This window comes from Microcaecilia unicolor, chromosome 2 (assembly GCF_901765095.1).
Source record: "Microcaecilia unicolor chromosome 2, aMicUni1.1, whole genome shotgun sequence".
In the NCBI taxonomy this organism is placed as follows: Eukaryota; Metazoa; Chordata; class Amphibia; order Gymnophiona; family Siphonopidae; genus Microcaecilia; species Microcaecilia unicolor.
The window spans coordinates 651853920-651869016 of record NC_044032.1 but is presented as its reverse complement, the minus strand read 5'-3'; the positions used below and the strand labels follow the sequence as shown (position 1 = coordinate 651869016).

The following is a 15097-nucleotide window of genomic DNA, read 5'->3' as shown; positions in this document are numbered from 1 at the left end:
AATGCTTATCAGACCTGTTTCAGAGACCATGGCATAAGATACAGATGGTTGCGTTGGTATTTTATAAAGACAGCAAACATCAAGTCATTCAGTTGCGGAGCCCAAGGAACTTTTACCGGAAACAGGAACGACATTGGCTACACTTCACCCAACGCTTTGGCAGCACAGCAGGCTCGTCCAGCATGGCTAAAGGCAAGAAACGTCTACAACGTCAGCAGTCTACCACACAGTTGCCTTGAAAGAAGCTTTACGTCAATGTGTGGTGAGCTAGTACAGTGACTGGCACAAGCTTTTATACCAGCTGTAAACACCCCGCCATTCCCAATGGTGGCATAAAGAATCCAGCTGCCCTACTTGAAACCCTGGAGCAAACCGAATCGCCGTCTACAAAAAGTATTGTCGCCCAGGGAAGAACCGGCGCTGCATCTGACTCCAAACCAGGAGGGTAGTATAATAATGGAGAAGCCCTACACAAGCAACTGAGTAACTTAGGTCTAGGTAGCCATGCAGTCGCCCAAAGGGGCATGGATCTCAGCTCTCACAGTTCTGAATTACTCTGCACTATGTTTGGCGTTGGGGATGTTACATGGCTTGTGCTCAAGGCCCACTTCCTTCCGTGGATTTGCTCCTATATGGAGGAAATCTACTACTACTACTATAGATCATTTCTATAAGTACATAAGTAGTGCCATACTGGGAAAGACCAAAGGTCCATCTAGCCCAGCATCCTGTCACCGACAGTGGCCAATCCAGGTCAAGGGCACCTGGCACGCTCCCCAAACGTAACAACATTCCAGTTATACCTAAAAATGCGGAATTTTTCCAAGTCCATTTAATAGCGGTCTATGGACTTGTCCTTTAGGAATCTATCTAACCCCTTTTTAAACTCCGTCAAGCTAACCGCCCGTACCACGTTCTCCGGCAACGAATTCCAGAGTCTAATTACACGTTGGGTGAAGAAAAATTTTCTCCGATTCGTTTTAAATTTACCACACTGTAGCTTCAACTCATGCCCCTAGTCCTAGTATTTTTGGATAGCGTGAACAGTCGCTTCACATCCACCCGATCCATTCCACTCATTATTTTATACACTTCTATCATATCTCCCCTCAGCCGTCTCTTCTCCAAGCTGAAAAGCCCTAGCCTTCTCAGCCTCTCTTCATAGGAAAGTCGTCCCATCCCCACTATCATTTTCGTCGCCCTTCGCTGTACCTTTTCCAATTCTACTATATCTTTTTTGAGATACGGAGACCAGTACTGAACACAATACTCCAGGTGCGGTCGCACCATGGAGCGATACAACGGCATTATAACATCCGCACACCTGGACTCCATACCCTTCCTAATAACACCCAACATTCTATTCGCTTTCCTAGCCGCAGCAGCACACTGAGCAGAAGGTTTCAGCGTATCATCGACGACGACACCCAGATCCCTTTCTTGATCCGTAACTCCTAACGCGGAACCTTGCAAGACGTAGCTATAATTCGGGTTCCTCTTACCCACATGCATCACTTTGCACTTGTCAACATTGAACTTCATCTGCCACTTGCACGCCCATTCTCCCAGTCTCGCAAGGTCCTCCTGTAATCGTTCACATTCCTCCTGCGACTTGACGACCCTGAATAATTTTGTGTCATCGGCGAATTTAATTACCTCACTAGTTATTCCCATCTCTAGGTCATTATAAATACATTAAAAAGCAACGGGCCCAGCACAGACCCCTGCGGGACCCCACTAACTACCCTCCTCCACTGAGAATACTGGCCACGCAATCCTACTCTCTGCTTCCTATCTTTCAACCAGTTCTTAATCCATAATAATACCCTACCTCCGATTCCATGACTCTGCAATTTCTTCAGGAGTCTTTCGTGCGGCACTTTGTCAAACGCCTTCTGAAAATCCAGATATACAATATCAACCGGCTCCCCATTGTCCACATGTTTGCTTACCCCCTCAAAAAAATGCATTAGATTGGTGAGGCAAGACTTCCCTTCACTAAATCCGTGCTGACTTTGTCTCATCAGTCCATGTTTTTGTATATGCTCTGCAATTTTATTTTAATAATAGCCTCCTCCATCTTGCCCGGCACCGACGTCAGACTCACCGGTCTATAATTTCCCGGATCTCCTCTGGAGCCCTTCTTAAAAATCGGAGTAACATTGGCTACCCTCCAGTCTTCCGGTACTACACTCGATTTTAGGGACAGATTGCATATTTCTAACAGTAGCTCCGCAAGTTCATTTTTTAGTTCTATTAATACTCTGGGATGAATACCATCAGGTCCCGGTGATTTACTACTCTTCAGCTTGCTGAACTGACCCATTACATCCTCCAAGGTTACAGAGAATTTGTTTAGTTTCTCCGACTCCCCCGCTTCAAATATTCTTTCCGGCACCGGTGTCCCCCCCAAATCCTCCTAGGTGAAGACCGAAGCAAAGAATTCATTTAATTTCTCCGCTACGGCTTTGTCCTCCTTGATCGCCCCTTTAACACCATTTTCGTCCAGCGGCCCAACCGACTCTTTGGCCGGTTTCCTGCTTTTAATGTATCTAAAAAAATTTTTACTATGTATTTTTGCTTCCAGTCATATGCAGCGCTTCACAATTTAACATGTAGAAAAGACAGTCCCTGCTCAAGAGAGCTTACAATCTAATAGGACAGACAGACAGGACAAATAAGGGATAAGGGTGGGACAGACAGATAGGACATATGGGAAGGGACTATCGAAGAGAGGAAGACAAGATAAATGTTACAAGCAGGTGACAAGTTAGGAATTAAAAGCAGCATCAAACAGGTAGACCTTTAGCCCGGATTTGAAGGCGGCCAGGGATGGAGCTTGACGTAATGGCTCAGAGAGTCTATTCCAGGCATAAGGTGCGGCAAGATAAAAGGAACGGAGTCTGGAGTTAGCGATGGGGGAGAAGGGTACAATTAGGAGAGATTTGCCTAGTGAACGGAGATCCCGGGAAGGAGTGTAGGGAGAGACGAGGGTGGAGAGGCAGAGAGGGGCAGCAGAGTGAATGCACTTATAGGTCAACAAGAGGAGCCTGAACTGTATACAGAAACGGACAGGGAGCCAGCGAAGTGACTCCAGAAGAGGGCCGACATGGGCACGGCGACCCTGGCGAAACATTAATTGCAGCAGCAGCATTCTGAACAGACTGAAGAGGAAAGAGATGGCTGAGTGGAAGACCGGTGAGAAGCAAGTTGCAGTAGTCCAAGTGAGAGGTGATGGGTAGAGGGGTGGGAAGGGTGGGGGGGCTAGAGTGGGATTAGTGAGGGGGCTGTGGCATCTAGGTAGTTCTAGGGAAAATGATATGCACATATTTCAGTTTCGTTATTATGTTAAGATTTTGGGGATAAGCTCCCATTGTTATTATGTTTAAGATTTTGGGGATAAGCTCCCATTGTTTCCTTCCAAAGTTTCAATGTTTATGTTCCATTGTTACATTCCTTAACGACACCTCAATTGTTTCGTCTCACCCTGCTTAATATAATCCCTAACTATCTGTAACAAATTGTATTTCCAACATTCAACTCATATTGTAAGCCACACTGAACCCGCAAAAAGGTGGGAAAATGTGGGATACAAATGCAATAAATAAATAAATAAATAAATAACTACAGTACATGGATGGGTGAACGTGTTATGATGTTCCTCAATGTGAGGGGACTAAATTCACCAACCAAACACAGCCTACTTTTTCGAGAGTTATTACGCTTGAAGGTGAACATTGCACTTGTACAGCAGACGCATCTGAGACAAGATCGTGAGAGATATTGTAGACATGTTAAGTATCCCTCTGTGTACTTTGCCGCTAACAATCTGCATAATAAAACCAAGGTGGTCTTGGTGGCCCTAGCAGCTTCTAAGAGGTGGCAGGTGAAGCAGGTGGTTTGAGATCGGGGGGGGGGGGGGGGCAATATATACTATTGGTTTTTTTTTGATAACCAGGTTAATAATATTGTTAATATATATGCCCTTAATGCAGATTATACGGAATATGTCCAGCACCTCATTTGAAGGACACGCTCGCCACGGGTACGCTGTGTGATGCTGTTTTAACCGAGGCAAAAGGGAGGCCTGGGGTTTCCAATTTTTTTAGCATACTTTCAGGCAGCAACGTTACGCCTTGTGGCAGACTGGGAGAGCAATTAGAACGGCTGGAAATGAGATCCGTGCCCTGTAGGGCTTCTCCATTATTATACTACCCTCTTCTGGTTTGGAGTCGGATGTGGCGCTGGCTCTTCCCTGGGTGACAATACTTTTTGCAGACGGCGATTCGGTTTGCTCCAGGGTTTCAAGTGGGGCAGCTGGATTCTTTATGTCGCCATTGGGAATGGCGGGGTGTTTACACCCTGAACCAGATTTGCGCAGATAGGGAACTTGTGTCTTTTTAGAGTTGAGGGATGAATATGGACTTCCTAATCACCATGAATTTCATTATCATCAGTTGCGAGATTACCTTCAGAGGTGGGCTTGGGTGAGCTGCAGCTCAAGGAGACCTCCTTGGGACGGGCGTTGTGAACTGCGAGGCAGGGCTGTATATCGCACCTGTATTTAGCTCTGCTTCTTCTAAATGTGCCTGTTCTCCATTACACTGCTAAATGAGAAGCACTGCTGGGATCTACATAGCTATTGCTTTAAATATCTTTTCAAGGCTTCAGTGTCAGCTAATCTAATGGAGAATGGGTACAAGATATTATATCATTGGTACTATACCCCACAGCGCCTAATGCATATTTTTGGCAAAGGTTTGGGTTTACGTTGGCGCAACTGTGGAGAGGCAGGGGATATGTACCATATCTGGTGGGGCTGTCCACTTGCTCAAAAGTTCTGATCTGAATCGTTAGTGCTTCTGCATCAGATGCTCAAGATTAGCTATCAAAAAGGTGGGAATATGAGCCAGGCTATCCAATAATTGGACCTGAAGTTAAGTTTAAAATAAACAAAATGTAATAATATTCAAACAAATAATAACACAATTCCACATTAAAAATGACTCGACACAACGTTGTGTTTCGGCCGGATGGCCTACATCAGGAGTCTTATAGCTAATGATGATGATAAAATATGATCATCAAGTGACGTGATGAAGAGAACTCAAGTCACGAATGAGAAATGTTAAACATAAATGTTAACATAAAGCAGCACGTTGTTTATTGCATTTTAAACCTAGGGGAGTTAGTAAAGAAATCCATCAGCTTGCAGTTATTATTTTTGTAGCTAGTAAATTATCGATAGGAGCTGCATGGAAACAATCAGCAATGCCTATGTTACCTATAGTTCTTCGCAATCTTGACTATATATCAAATGTCACATTTAACGGCTGGCCGTAATGGGCATTTGGTGAAATTTCATACGATATGGGGTTTATATCATGCATGGAAAACTGTAGTGAACCCATGATGAGATAATGTAAGATCCCTGGAACTATTGATTTTTCTATATCCTGGGAGGTTAGTTCATAGTAGTACTTCTACCACTGCCTCATGGAATAGTTGAGGGAGGGGGGTGTTAGGGGAGTGGAGATAATGTTTATTTGTTACCTGTTTATGACTGAGGCAAGATATTTGATGTAGATGTGCTATTATCGTATAATGTGTTTTCGTTATAAAATTGAATAAACATTTAAAAAAAGCTTATTAGTAGAAACAGCTTTTGTGAGATTTGGATCTATTCTTTGCTATGTTGTTACTAGGACTGTTCCGTGAAGAGAGAGGTAGTCAGGATGACTGCCCCATATCCCGGGCTACTATGGTAGTTTGGCCCTGCCTTCTCCTCCTTCTGATGTGGTAGAGATCCAAAGAAAAAGTGGATACCACCAATCCTTCCCTCTGAGGAAGCCTACGTGGAGCTGAAGAACCACTGGCCACTGCTGTTCCTTGGAGCCAGCCCGCTGGAGCCATAGATAGGAAAGGCAGTGCTGCCCCCCAACCATGGTCAGGACAGAGGAGAGCAGGCCTGGTTCTCAAGCACTTCTGTTCCTGCTATCAGTTTCTCTCCTTTCTGGACTGGTCAAATTGTTGCCCTGACCTGAATGGAAGGGAAAGAAGCCTGAGAATAAGAAGTGGCTAGAGGCACCTGACCACGGGGCCTGCTCTCCTCATGAAGGAAGGAAGGAGAGAGCAAAAGCGCCCCTGGAAGGTTAGAGGAGCAGCTTTCAAGGTTGGGACTCAGGAACTGGTGACACGGTAGTGAGAACTGAGGGGTGAGTGGTGGGGACAGAGAGTGGAGGATTCAGGAGGGAGGAAGAATGAGGGTTGAGACTGGCAGGGGGAAAGGAGAGTGGAAACTTGTGAGAGCAAGATTGAAGGATGGAGAACAATAAGGAAGAAGAGATACACAAGGGTGGGCAAGGGAAGAGAGAAAGGCATGAGTGTTGCATGTAAAAATGTTAAGGGGTAGAGCTTGGTTGGTTGGCGTAGGCATCAGGCAAGCTGCTAGGCCATGTTCTGTGATTCTGCAGCGCACTCCAGATTCTGTACCAGTGCTGCAGCCATGGATTCGCTGAAAGGCAGGGGCCCCAGATGCAACATTAGCAGCTTAGCTAGGCTCAAAATAGAAGGCAGGTCTGTAGCTGAAAAGTGCTCATTTCTTCTCCAGAAATACCTCGGGTTATTCTCAGACACTCCAGCGGGAGGATGCTTTGAACCAGCTTGTTGATCTTTTGAAGTTTCCTGGTAGTATCTACATCCAGTGATGCTTTAAGGGGGGCTTCTTCACATCTTAGACCTTCACAGGATCAATAAGACTTGAGGTTAAAGGTCAGACTCTGACGCCCTACTGATAAGGGCCAAGAGCACTGCTTTATCTCACTGTGTCTTATCTAGAGTGGTCACTTCCTTTGGTTAATAAAAGCATGCCATCTTCAGAGAACACACACTCTTTTTGGCTTTTCTGCCCACTCGCTGCCCGCTCATGGGGGACCGATGCTAAAACTAATATATGTGCATGTCTGGAATGCTATGCTATTCTCCACAGAAAATTATTGGTATGATATCATTTACACTTCTAAGATGTGGGCACTTTGTGCTGAAAGAGAAGGAACAGACATGAAATCCTCACTAATTAGCAACGAAAGAACAAGCTACCTTTTACGCCTCTGCAGACCACAGCATTAGAAAATCATGCACTTGCCCTTTCTTCCGCACACTCATTTGCATCCAGGTTTAATAGGTTAAATCTGGTTTAAACCATCAGGTTTAATAGGTTAAATCAGGTATAAACTATGCACTTGGCCTTCAGGTCGTTCGCACACTTCTTTGCATCCAGGTTTAATAGGTTAAGCAGGTTTAAACCATCAAGTTTAATAGGTTAAATCAGGTATAAACCATACACTTGGCCATCATGTCTTCCACACACTTCTTTGCATCCAGGTTTAATAGCTGATACCTTCATTCCCATTGGATTTAAATAAGCAGTGGGCCAATGTAAGCACAAGTCTTTGCACACAGCTTTCTCGTGCACTAAGGGCCAAATTCTATAAGTGGCTCCTAAAAGTCAGGGCTGAAAATTTAATGTGCTTAGCGCAATTCTATAAGGGTTATGTGTCTTTTATAGAATCACGCTTAGTGCGTAACTGCGCCTAACTGTAGGTGTGATTCTGTATGTACACGCATAAAATTTAGCAATGTCCCGAAATAGTTACATGCATTAGGATTTATGCGCATATCATTATAGAATGCGATATGTGTGTAAATCCTAATTAGGGCCAGTTAGTGCTAATTGGTTGTTATCAATGCTGACTGGCTCATTATTCAATTAAGTTACGTGCATTAAATTGGGCGTGTACCCATTTTAATGTGCGTAACTCTAGGCACCATGTATAGAATTTGGGCTTAAGCGCCTTTGTGCATAGGGTGATCATAGTAGCACTAAACTGTACAGAAGCCCTGCGACACTCTGCAGTATGCCTGCCACAAGCTACTACGTCGGCACCTGTGTGGGGAACTTTCCATGACATGAATCATGCGGCTGACGTGCTGCCTCTGTGCAGTTTTCTGATTCTAACTGAACAGCACTTCGAATGCTTGCATCACGAGAAGGACATCGGTCTGCTGAGGTCAGCATAGCTGCAGTTACCCCGGAGGGTTCAGGTTATGAATTTGCAGCTCGTCTCTGAGAAAGGGTGGCTCCTGAGGCCTGCAGCTTTGTGTGTGGGGTTCTGACACTATTAACGACGAGTGCAGACAACAGAGTGCTTTTCTAAATGGCTTTTTAAAACTGATTTTTGTGGAACAGATTTCCGTTCTTATAGGAAGTTCTTCTCTCGATGGTAAAGCTGCTGCCTGCGGAGAGTTCAGGGGATAGAACAGCTGTGGGCTGCATTGCCCTGACCTTTGGGTCCAGAGCCCTCATAAAACGCCAACGTTGACCACATAAACCATTATTAACAGCTAAAGCCTTGGAGAGCTGAACAGTCCATTCCAGTCTTCTACAAGGGGCCGCTGTTGATTTATTGCAGGAATCCCATATGGTTGCATTAGGCAGCTCCTTCCTGTGAAGAGACACCATGATGTGAGCAAGGAAAAGAAGCATAACAGACATGTGCAGAGTAAAATTTAAATGAATTACCATTTATTTTTGCATCTTTCCGGAAAACCACACAAGATGAATCATCACAAGTTTGAAACTTGTGAGCAGTAGCACCAAGCCTCAAGACGTCAACCCTTGATGAGGACTGGCATGGGGGTAGCAACCAGCACAGCTGCCCTGGAACCCATGCCACCAAGAGCTCAAAGCCTGTCTCAACCTGAAGGGACATAGCTGCCCCCTCCCTCGTGTCTTCCCTGGGCCTCTACATGGCTAACATCAGTCCTGCCTGGCTGATTGGCACCCCTGTTTCCAAATATCAAACCCCTTTCTAGAAAGTTCTTCCTATCCTGAGTCTCAAAAAGATAAAGCTGAGCTGTTCCTTGCCCAGTCACCATCCCTATGGAACAGGCTGTGCCTTGCAACTGAGGATGATTTGAGAGAATGTTTGGTAGCCAAACCCAATGAATCTTTTCCATTTAGATTTCTTCTGGTTGCAGTCATTCATCTTCGTTTTCTGTACTCGTCCTTAAAAGAAGGGTGCACCCTCTGTACATCCTCTGCAGTGTTTCATATCCTGTCAGCTCATTCCTCCACTGCCAACACTCTGCACCTGAAATCTTTGACCTTGCACATGTGATGCATAAGTATAAGATATAAGAAGAGTCCTTCATAAAAGACTTGACATCAAAAATGCACCAGAACACATTGATATTATTGAACGTTTTACCTTGGCCTTGTTCTTATATACCTGTTATGAATTATTTATTTATTTACTTCTAATTCACTTGATATTTTATTTCTTACATCTAATTTACTTGATATTTTCATTTACCTTAATTGTAACACTTCTTTGTACTTATCATTCCGTTAATGGTGATGCCATTGCGGCATAATGTAAGCCACATTGAGCCTGCAAATAGGTGGCAAAATGTGGGATACAAATGCAGCAAAATAAATAACAGCAAAATGAGCTCCAGCCAGGTTATGACCAGGTCTGGACTTTTCTCTTTTTGTTCCCCCAGAATTAAAGATGCCCACCTACCTCTTAGGGAATGAAGTATCTTTCAAGGTAGTGACAAATAGAGATGATGTTTTGACTGAGGTCTGCACCCTTAATACCAGCAGTTTACATTACACGACAGAATTCAAGTGCTCTGCACATGTCTGCTGGGTAAAAACGTAACACTATTTCTGAAGAAATAATTTTCATTTATGTGGGGTTGGGGGGCTCAGAAACTGCAAGGGAGATAGTTATAACAGTATAACATTTTCTCAGGGCCGACTTTTAATCTGTAGGTGAGCAGTGACTCAGGGCGCCGAAAACCCTAGCATGTCGCACTCCCCACTGGGCTGCACAGCACGTCACTTCCCCCACGATGCTGCTAATGCTATTTGTCTCCCTCTGGTTCTGCTGTTTTTCCCCGCCTACCCCTCCTCCATGAAGCAGACTTCATGATGCATGACCCCAACCTTCTCACAGCATTTCTGTGTAATGCTTCTGCCCTCCGAGGATGACGTCACCTTGAAAAGGTCCACGACTGGACTCTTCTTCTGTCTACATTACCCACCACTGCTGCCACACAGCACAACAAAAAAACTTTTTTGTGAGCTACTGGGCAAAAACCATTTGTCCTATACTAAATTTAGTGTGCGTATTCCAAATCCAAAGTCAGAATTGTTGTAACACGTCAGGAAATTTTGTTATGCATAAGTTTGCCCAAATGAATTAAGCACTTGGAAAGCATTGAATAATTTTTTACAGAACGAGTTTTACTCCAACAATTACCTGATCTACATCAAAGTTTTCGTAGTAAACAGTATATGAAAATGTAATGGAATAACAACATTTCAAAAAAGTCTCGTATTCCAGTTTAAAAGTCTTACTTCAGCAAGACCCAGTACTGTTAAAAGTGCTTCAGGCATCTGCTTTTGCGTTTGTGACTGGTCATATAGTCCCCCATCATGTTGGGATTCCAGCGGCCTTGATATCTGTTCTCCATTGTAGAAATGTCTTTATGGAACCTCTCTCCATGTTCGTCACTTACGTGTCCCAAATTGGGTGGGAAAAAGTCAAGATGGGAATGTAAGAAATGCATTTTCAATGACATTCGGCAGCCAAGTTGTTCATATGCTTTAAGCGTGTTGTCTACTAGTTCAGCATAGTTTTCAGCTCGTCTGTTCCCAAGGAAGTTCTGCACTACTAACACAAATGCATCCCAAGCATTAATATTATAAGTGAATAGGCTTTGCATGTATAACTTAAAATCTAGACGTGTCAGGCAAATTCGGAGTTCATATTTGGAATCGGGGGTTCAATTTACTATAAATCACATGTTTTTCTCTCAGTAGCAAAATCATTGTTGCGTTGTGAGAGTGCTGCAAAGACAAACCAGTTTGTGGGTTTATGTGTGGCGACAGTGACGAGCGATTAGCGAGTGGTGATTACTTAGAGAGCAGAGCAGGACTACAATTAAAGCTAGGAGGTCTTCTCATCCATTTGAACTTTAACCTTAAAGATACCAAGTGCCTACCAGACAGGGCAGCATTCAGGCACCAACCTGCGGTCTCCGAGTGTAGATTCCTGTGAGCTTCTTAAGAGGATTGTAGTTATTTGCCTACAGCAAAGAGATTTATAACTATCGGTGCGTATTTTGCTACTTACAGCTTGTCCATTTCTGCTCTGCTCTGATGCTATGTTCACTTCGTTGTTGGACCAGACTTAAGTTACTCTAAGCTGATAGAAAGTTCACTGTCTCCTGAGTGTTCAATGAAGTGATCACTCCCTGCTTCTTGAAAGGAATCCTAGAGACTCTAAACTTATGTGGAGCTTACAGGCACTGAATCAATAGAAACATTCCTCTTGCTTATGAATTTTTCATTAGTGTTATGGGCAGTTTGGAGGGGCGAGAGGAGAGGTAGCTATGGTTTTGGTGACAGTGATGCAACTGTAGCAGCTGGTGAGCCTAATCCTCAGCACACTGCCCACTTTTTATGAAGGCCAAAGGCAGCTACAGTGAGAAGAGAAGGAACATACAGGTTTGTTCTTGCTGCTTCTGAAATCTGTCTTCAACAGTCCCAGCCGGTAGGAGGAGGACAGACAGGGCCATTGCAAAGGCTGTGAGAGAGGTACAGCTGCACAGAGCGCAGCCATCGCTCCCATCCATTGTCTCCCCTGCAGTGTCCATGGCTCATGCCCAGATGATCGAAAGCCACGCGCTGGTCCAAACAGCGCTCTAAAAATAGCTCTGGAACAGTGCAGGGCTTTACCACCCCTATGATCGAGATAATAGCATGCAAATTTATGCGCGCTATTAACTCTGATCTTAGGGTAAAATGCAGGAGGATTCAGGCACAATCCTCCCGCACTTGTTTGACAGGTCTGGGCTGTCAAAAGCCCAGACCTGTCAAACACGGGCTGGAGATCCGTGGGACCACCAGACCCCAAACAGCACGGTCCTGGTGGCCAAGTGCCCCCACTGAACTCCCACCCCAAGCCAACAACTTGGGGGCTGGAGGTCCCCCCGAACCCCCCGACACAAGTTCAGGGAGCCTGGAGATCCGGTGGGTTTCAAGCCCCCCCTAACTCCCCTAGCATCCCCCCCAAAAAGCCCTGGTGGCCCAGTGGGCCGTAAATCAACTCCCCCCCCCCTCCCCACCTGGTAGTCTAGCGGCTTCCCCACCCCGGCTCTCCCCACCCCCAATATTGTTGGAGGAGGGAGGTACACTACCTCCTCTACCAGCAGCACCACCTTGAAAATGGCGGCACCCAGCCCTGCCCAATGCATTCTGGGATGCGCTGGGTGGGGCTTCACACCATATAAGGGAGAAACTCAGGTTTAAACTATCAGGTTTAGGTTTAAACCATACATTTGGCCTTCAGGTCTTCCGCACACTTCTTTGCATTTAGGTTTAATAGGTTAAATCAGGTTAAAACCATGGACGTGACCTTCAGGTCTTCCTCACTCTTCTTTGCATCCAGGTTTAATAGGTTCAATCAGGTTTAAGCCATCAGGTTTAATAGGTTCAATCAGGTTTAAACCATGCACTTGGCCTTCAGGTCTTCTGCACACTTCTTTGCATCCAGGTTTAATAGGTTAAATCAGGTTTAAACTATGCACTTGGCCTTCAGGTCGTTCGCACACTTCTTTGCATCCAGGTTTAATAGTTTAAATCAGGTTTAAACCATGCACTTGGTTAAATCAGCTTTAAACCATGCACTTGGCCTTCAGGTCTTCCACACACTTCTTTGCATCCAGGTTTAATATGTTAAATCAGGTTTAAACCATTAGGTTTAATAGGTTAAATCAGGTTTAAACCATGCACTTGGCCTTCAGGTCTTCCATACACTTCTTTGAATCCAGGTTTAATAGGTTAAATCAGGTTTAAACCATTAGGTTTAATAGGTTAAATCAGATTTAAACCATGCACTTGGCCTTCAGGTCTTCTGCACACTTCTTTTCATCCAGGTTTAACAGGTTAAATCAGGTTTAAACCATGCACTTGGCCTTCAGGTCTTCCGTACAGTTCTTTGCATCCAGGTTTAATAGCTGATACCTTCATTCCCATTGAATTTAAATAAGCAGTGTGGTAATATAAGCACCTGTCTTTGCAGATCTAAGTGTCGTTACAGATAATACACTGAAATCTTCTGCTCAGTGTGGCGGTGACCAAGCAGGATGCTAGGAATTATTAGGAAAGGGATGGTGAATAAGACTAAAAATTCTATAATGCCTTTATATCGCTCCACTGTGTGATTGCACCTTGAGTATTGTGTTCAGTTCTGGTCTCTGTATCTCAAAAAGATATAGCAGAATTAGAAAAGGTTCAAAGAAGAGCGACCAAAATGATAAAGGGGATGGAACTCCTCTCGTATGAGGAAAGGCTAAAGAGGTTAGGGTTCTTCAGCTTGGAAAAGAGACGAATGTGACCACAGAAGGTTGTATATCAAATCCCATTTCCTTTCCCTTTCCTTAAAGCCACGTGGTATAGGGTCAAGAGTAAATCTATTGAAAATTACTGACTTAAGTGACTTGGTGAAGCTTTCTGCTCTCCGCAGTAGATGACAACACCTCATTTGTTGAAAAGAAATCAGACCACAGGTTTGAAGGGTGTATAGAAGAAGAAGAAGATGTTGAACTGTCAACTGGGAAACCTATCAAAGAAAAAGTAACTTCAGTGACTTTATGAACCTGCAGAAGAATCCAATTTACAAATAACTGACAACTTTTAAGGAATGGCTGGAATTGATGAAATAGCCCCAATGACTCAGCTTCTCACAAATAAGAAAATCTTTCAAAATCTACAAGGCACTATAGCCAATGAAACTGCTGGTGAAGAATGCAGTGACGATGGTGATGACATCGATAATGCTACTAGTGCAACCAACATTACAGATTCAGAGGCCCTGAAAGCAATTGAAAGGGTTATCAATGAACAATAATGAAATCATAGACATTATTCATGCTCGATGTATAGCCCCGTTATTCATTTAAAACTAACTAACTTCATATTTATATAATAAGCCGTTATACATTTGACATTTTACTGTAACGTTGTCCTGTGCAGCACTCCTGGGTTAAGTGTAAAGAGCGTTGCTTGAGTTCATTTTTGCTGATCTCTGCATTATTCAGTTAGACGATGGATGATAATGTTATGTGTTATATTGTTAAGTTTTTGAACTTAGCAGGGTCAGTTATACGTACGTACAGTAGATCTAAATGGAGGTAAATGAACAGTTCCATTATCCCGTGGTATCGTTTATATGCAGTAACAAATCCATGGGCCATAACCTCTGTGTACTAAGGAGTCTCCACGTACCCGATATTGGAAAACTCGTCACCCATCCAGTCAAGAGGAAAACTCCTCCTTACCATCTCTGTTTCATGGTTCCAATCACTCCTTGCAGCATGTTAATAGCCAATACCCTGTCCTTATACTACACAGCCAGCCCAACCTAAAATGTACTTTACAAGCCATGACTGGTTCTGAATTAGCCAGCTTACCAAGTGCACATGTAAAGGTTCAGCTTCCTGCTGAGAGCTGCCAGCTCACCTTGTCTGAAGAAAACATTTGACCATTCTCAGGTCTGTCCCATATTCGCGCATTTCTTACTACAGTTTAAACGTCCCCTCAAACGGTCTTGGGTCCTTTATCAGAGTTTTCATTACCTGCTCATGGCAATACTGATACAGTGCAGGCCAGCCTAATAGCCATCTGCAAGTGATCTAACCCTGATCTCCTCTCTTCTCCTCTTTCTAGTACCCACTCGGTGGACATCTGGGGTAATCTGCCTCACTGGTGAGATGGGGTAGAAGCAGGGATCCATTTCGAGAGTTTTCCAGTTTACACGTAAGGTCTCTGTCAGAATGCAGTTCCAGCTGTAAACCGAGATGCAGACTTCCCCGATTATGTAAAATGGCTTTCATAGGAGCTGAGGTTAAGCTTATTTTTCTTGGCATGTCCCAGCTGCAGCAGACATTCCTCTTCACGTGAAAGGACGAAGCCCTGCTTGCTTTATACATTATTTCATTTCCTTCAGAAAATTGGAAGCAGGAC

The 15097-nt window shown here is 44.2% G+C and overlaps 1 protein-coding gene across 1 annotated transcript in view; it reads left to right on the top strand.

Annotated features, from left to right (window-relative positions):
- NUDT6 (nudix hydrolase 6) overlaps window positions 1-15097 on the top strand; it is an 89995-nt gene that overhangs the window by 47911 nt on the left and 26987 nt on the right. Inside the window, exon 5 of the mRNA XM_030192261.1 lies at window positions 9565-9713. Within this exon, the coding sequence (XP_030048121.1) occupies window positions 9565-9713 (149 nt within the window). The remainder of the gene's footprint in view (window positions 1-9564; window positions 9714-15097) is intronic.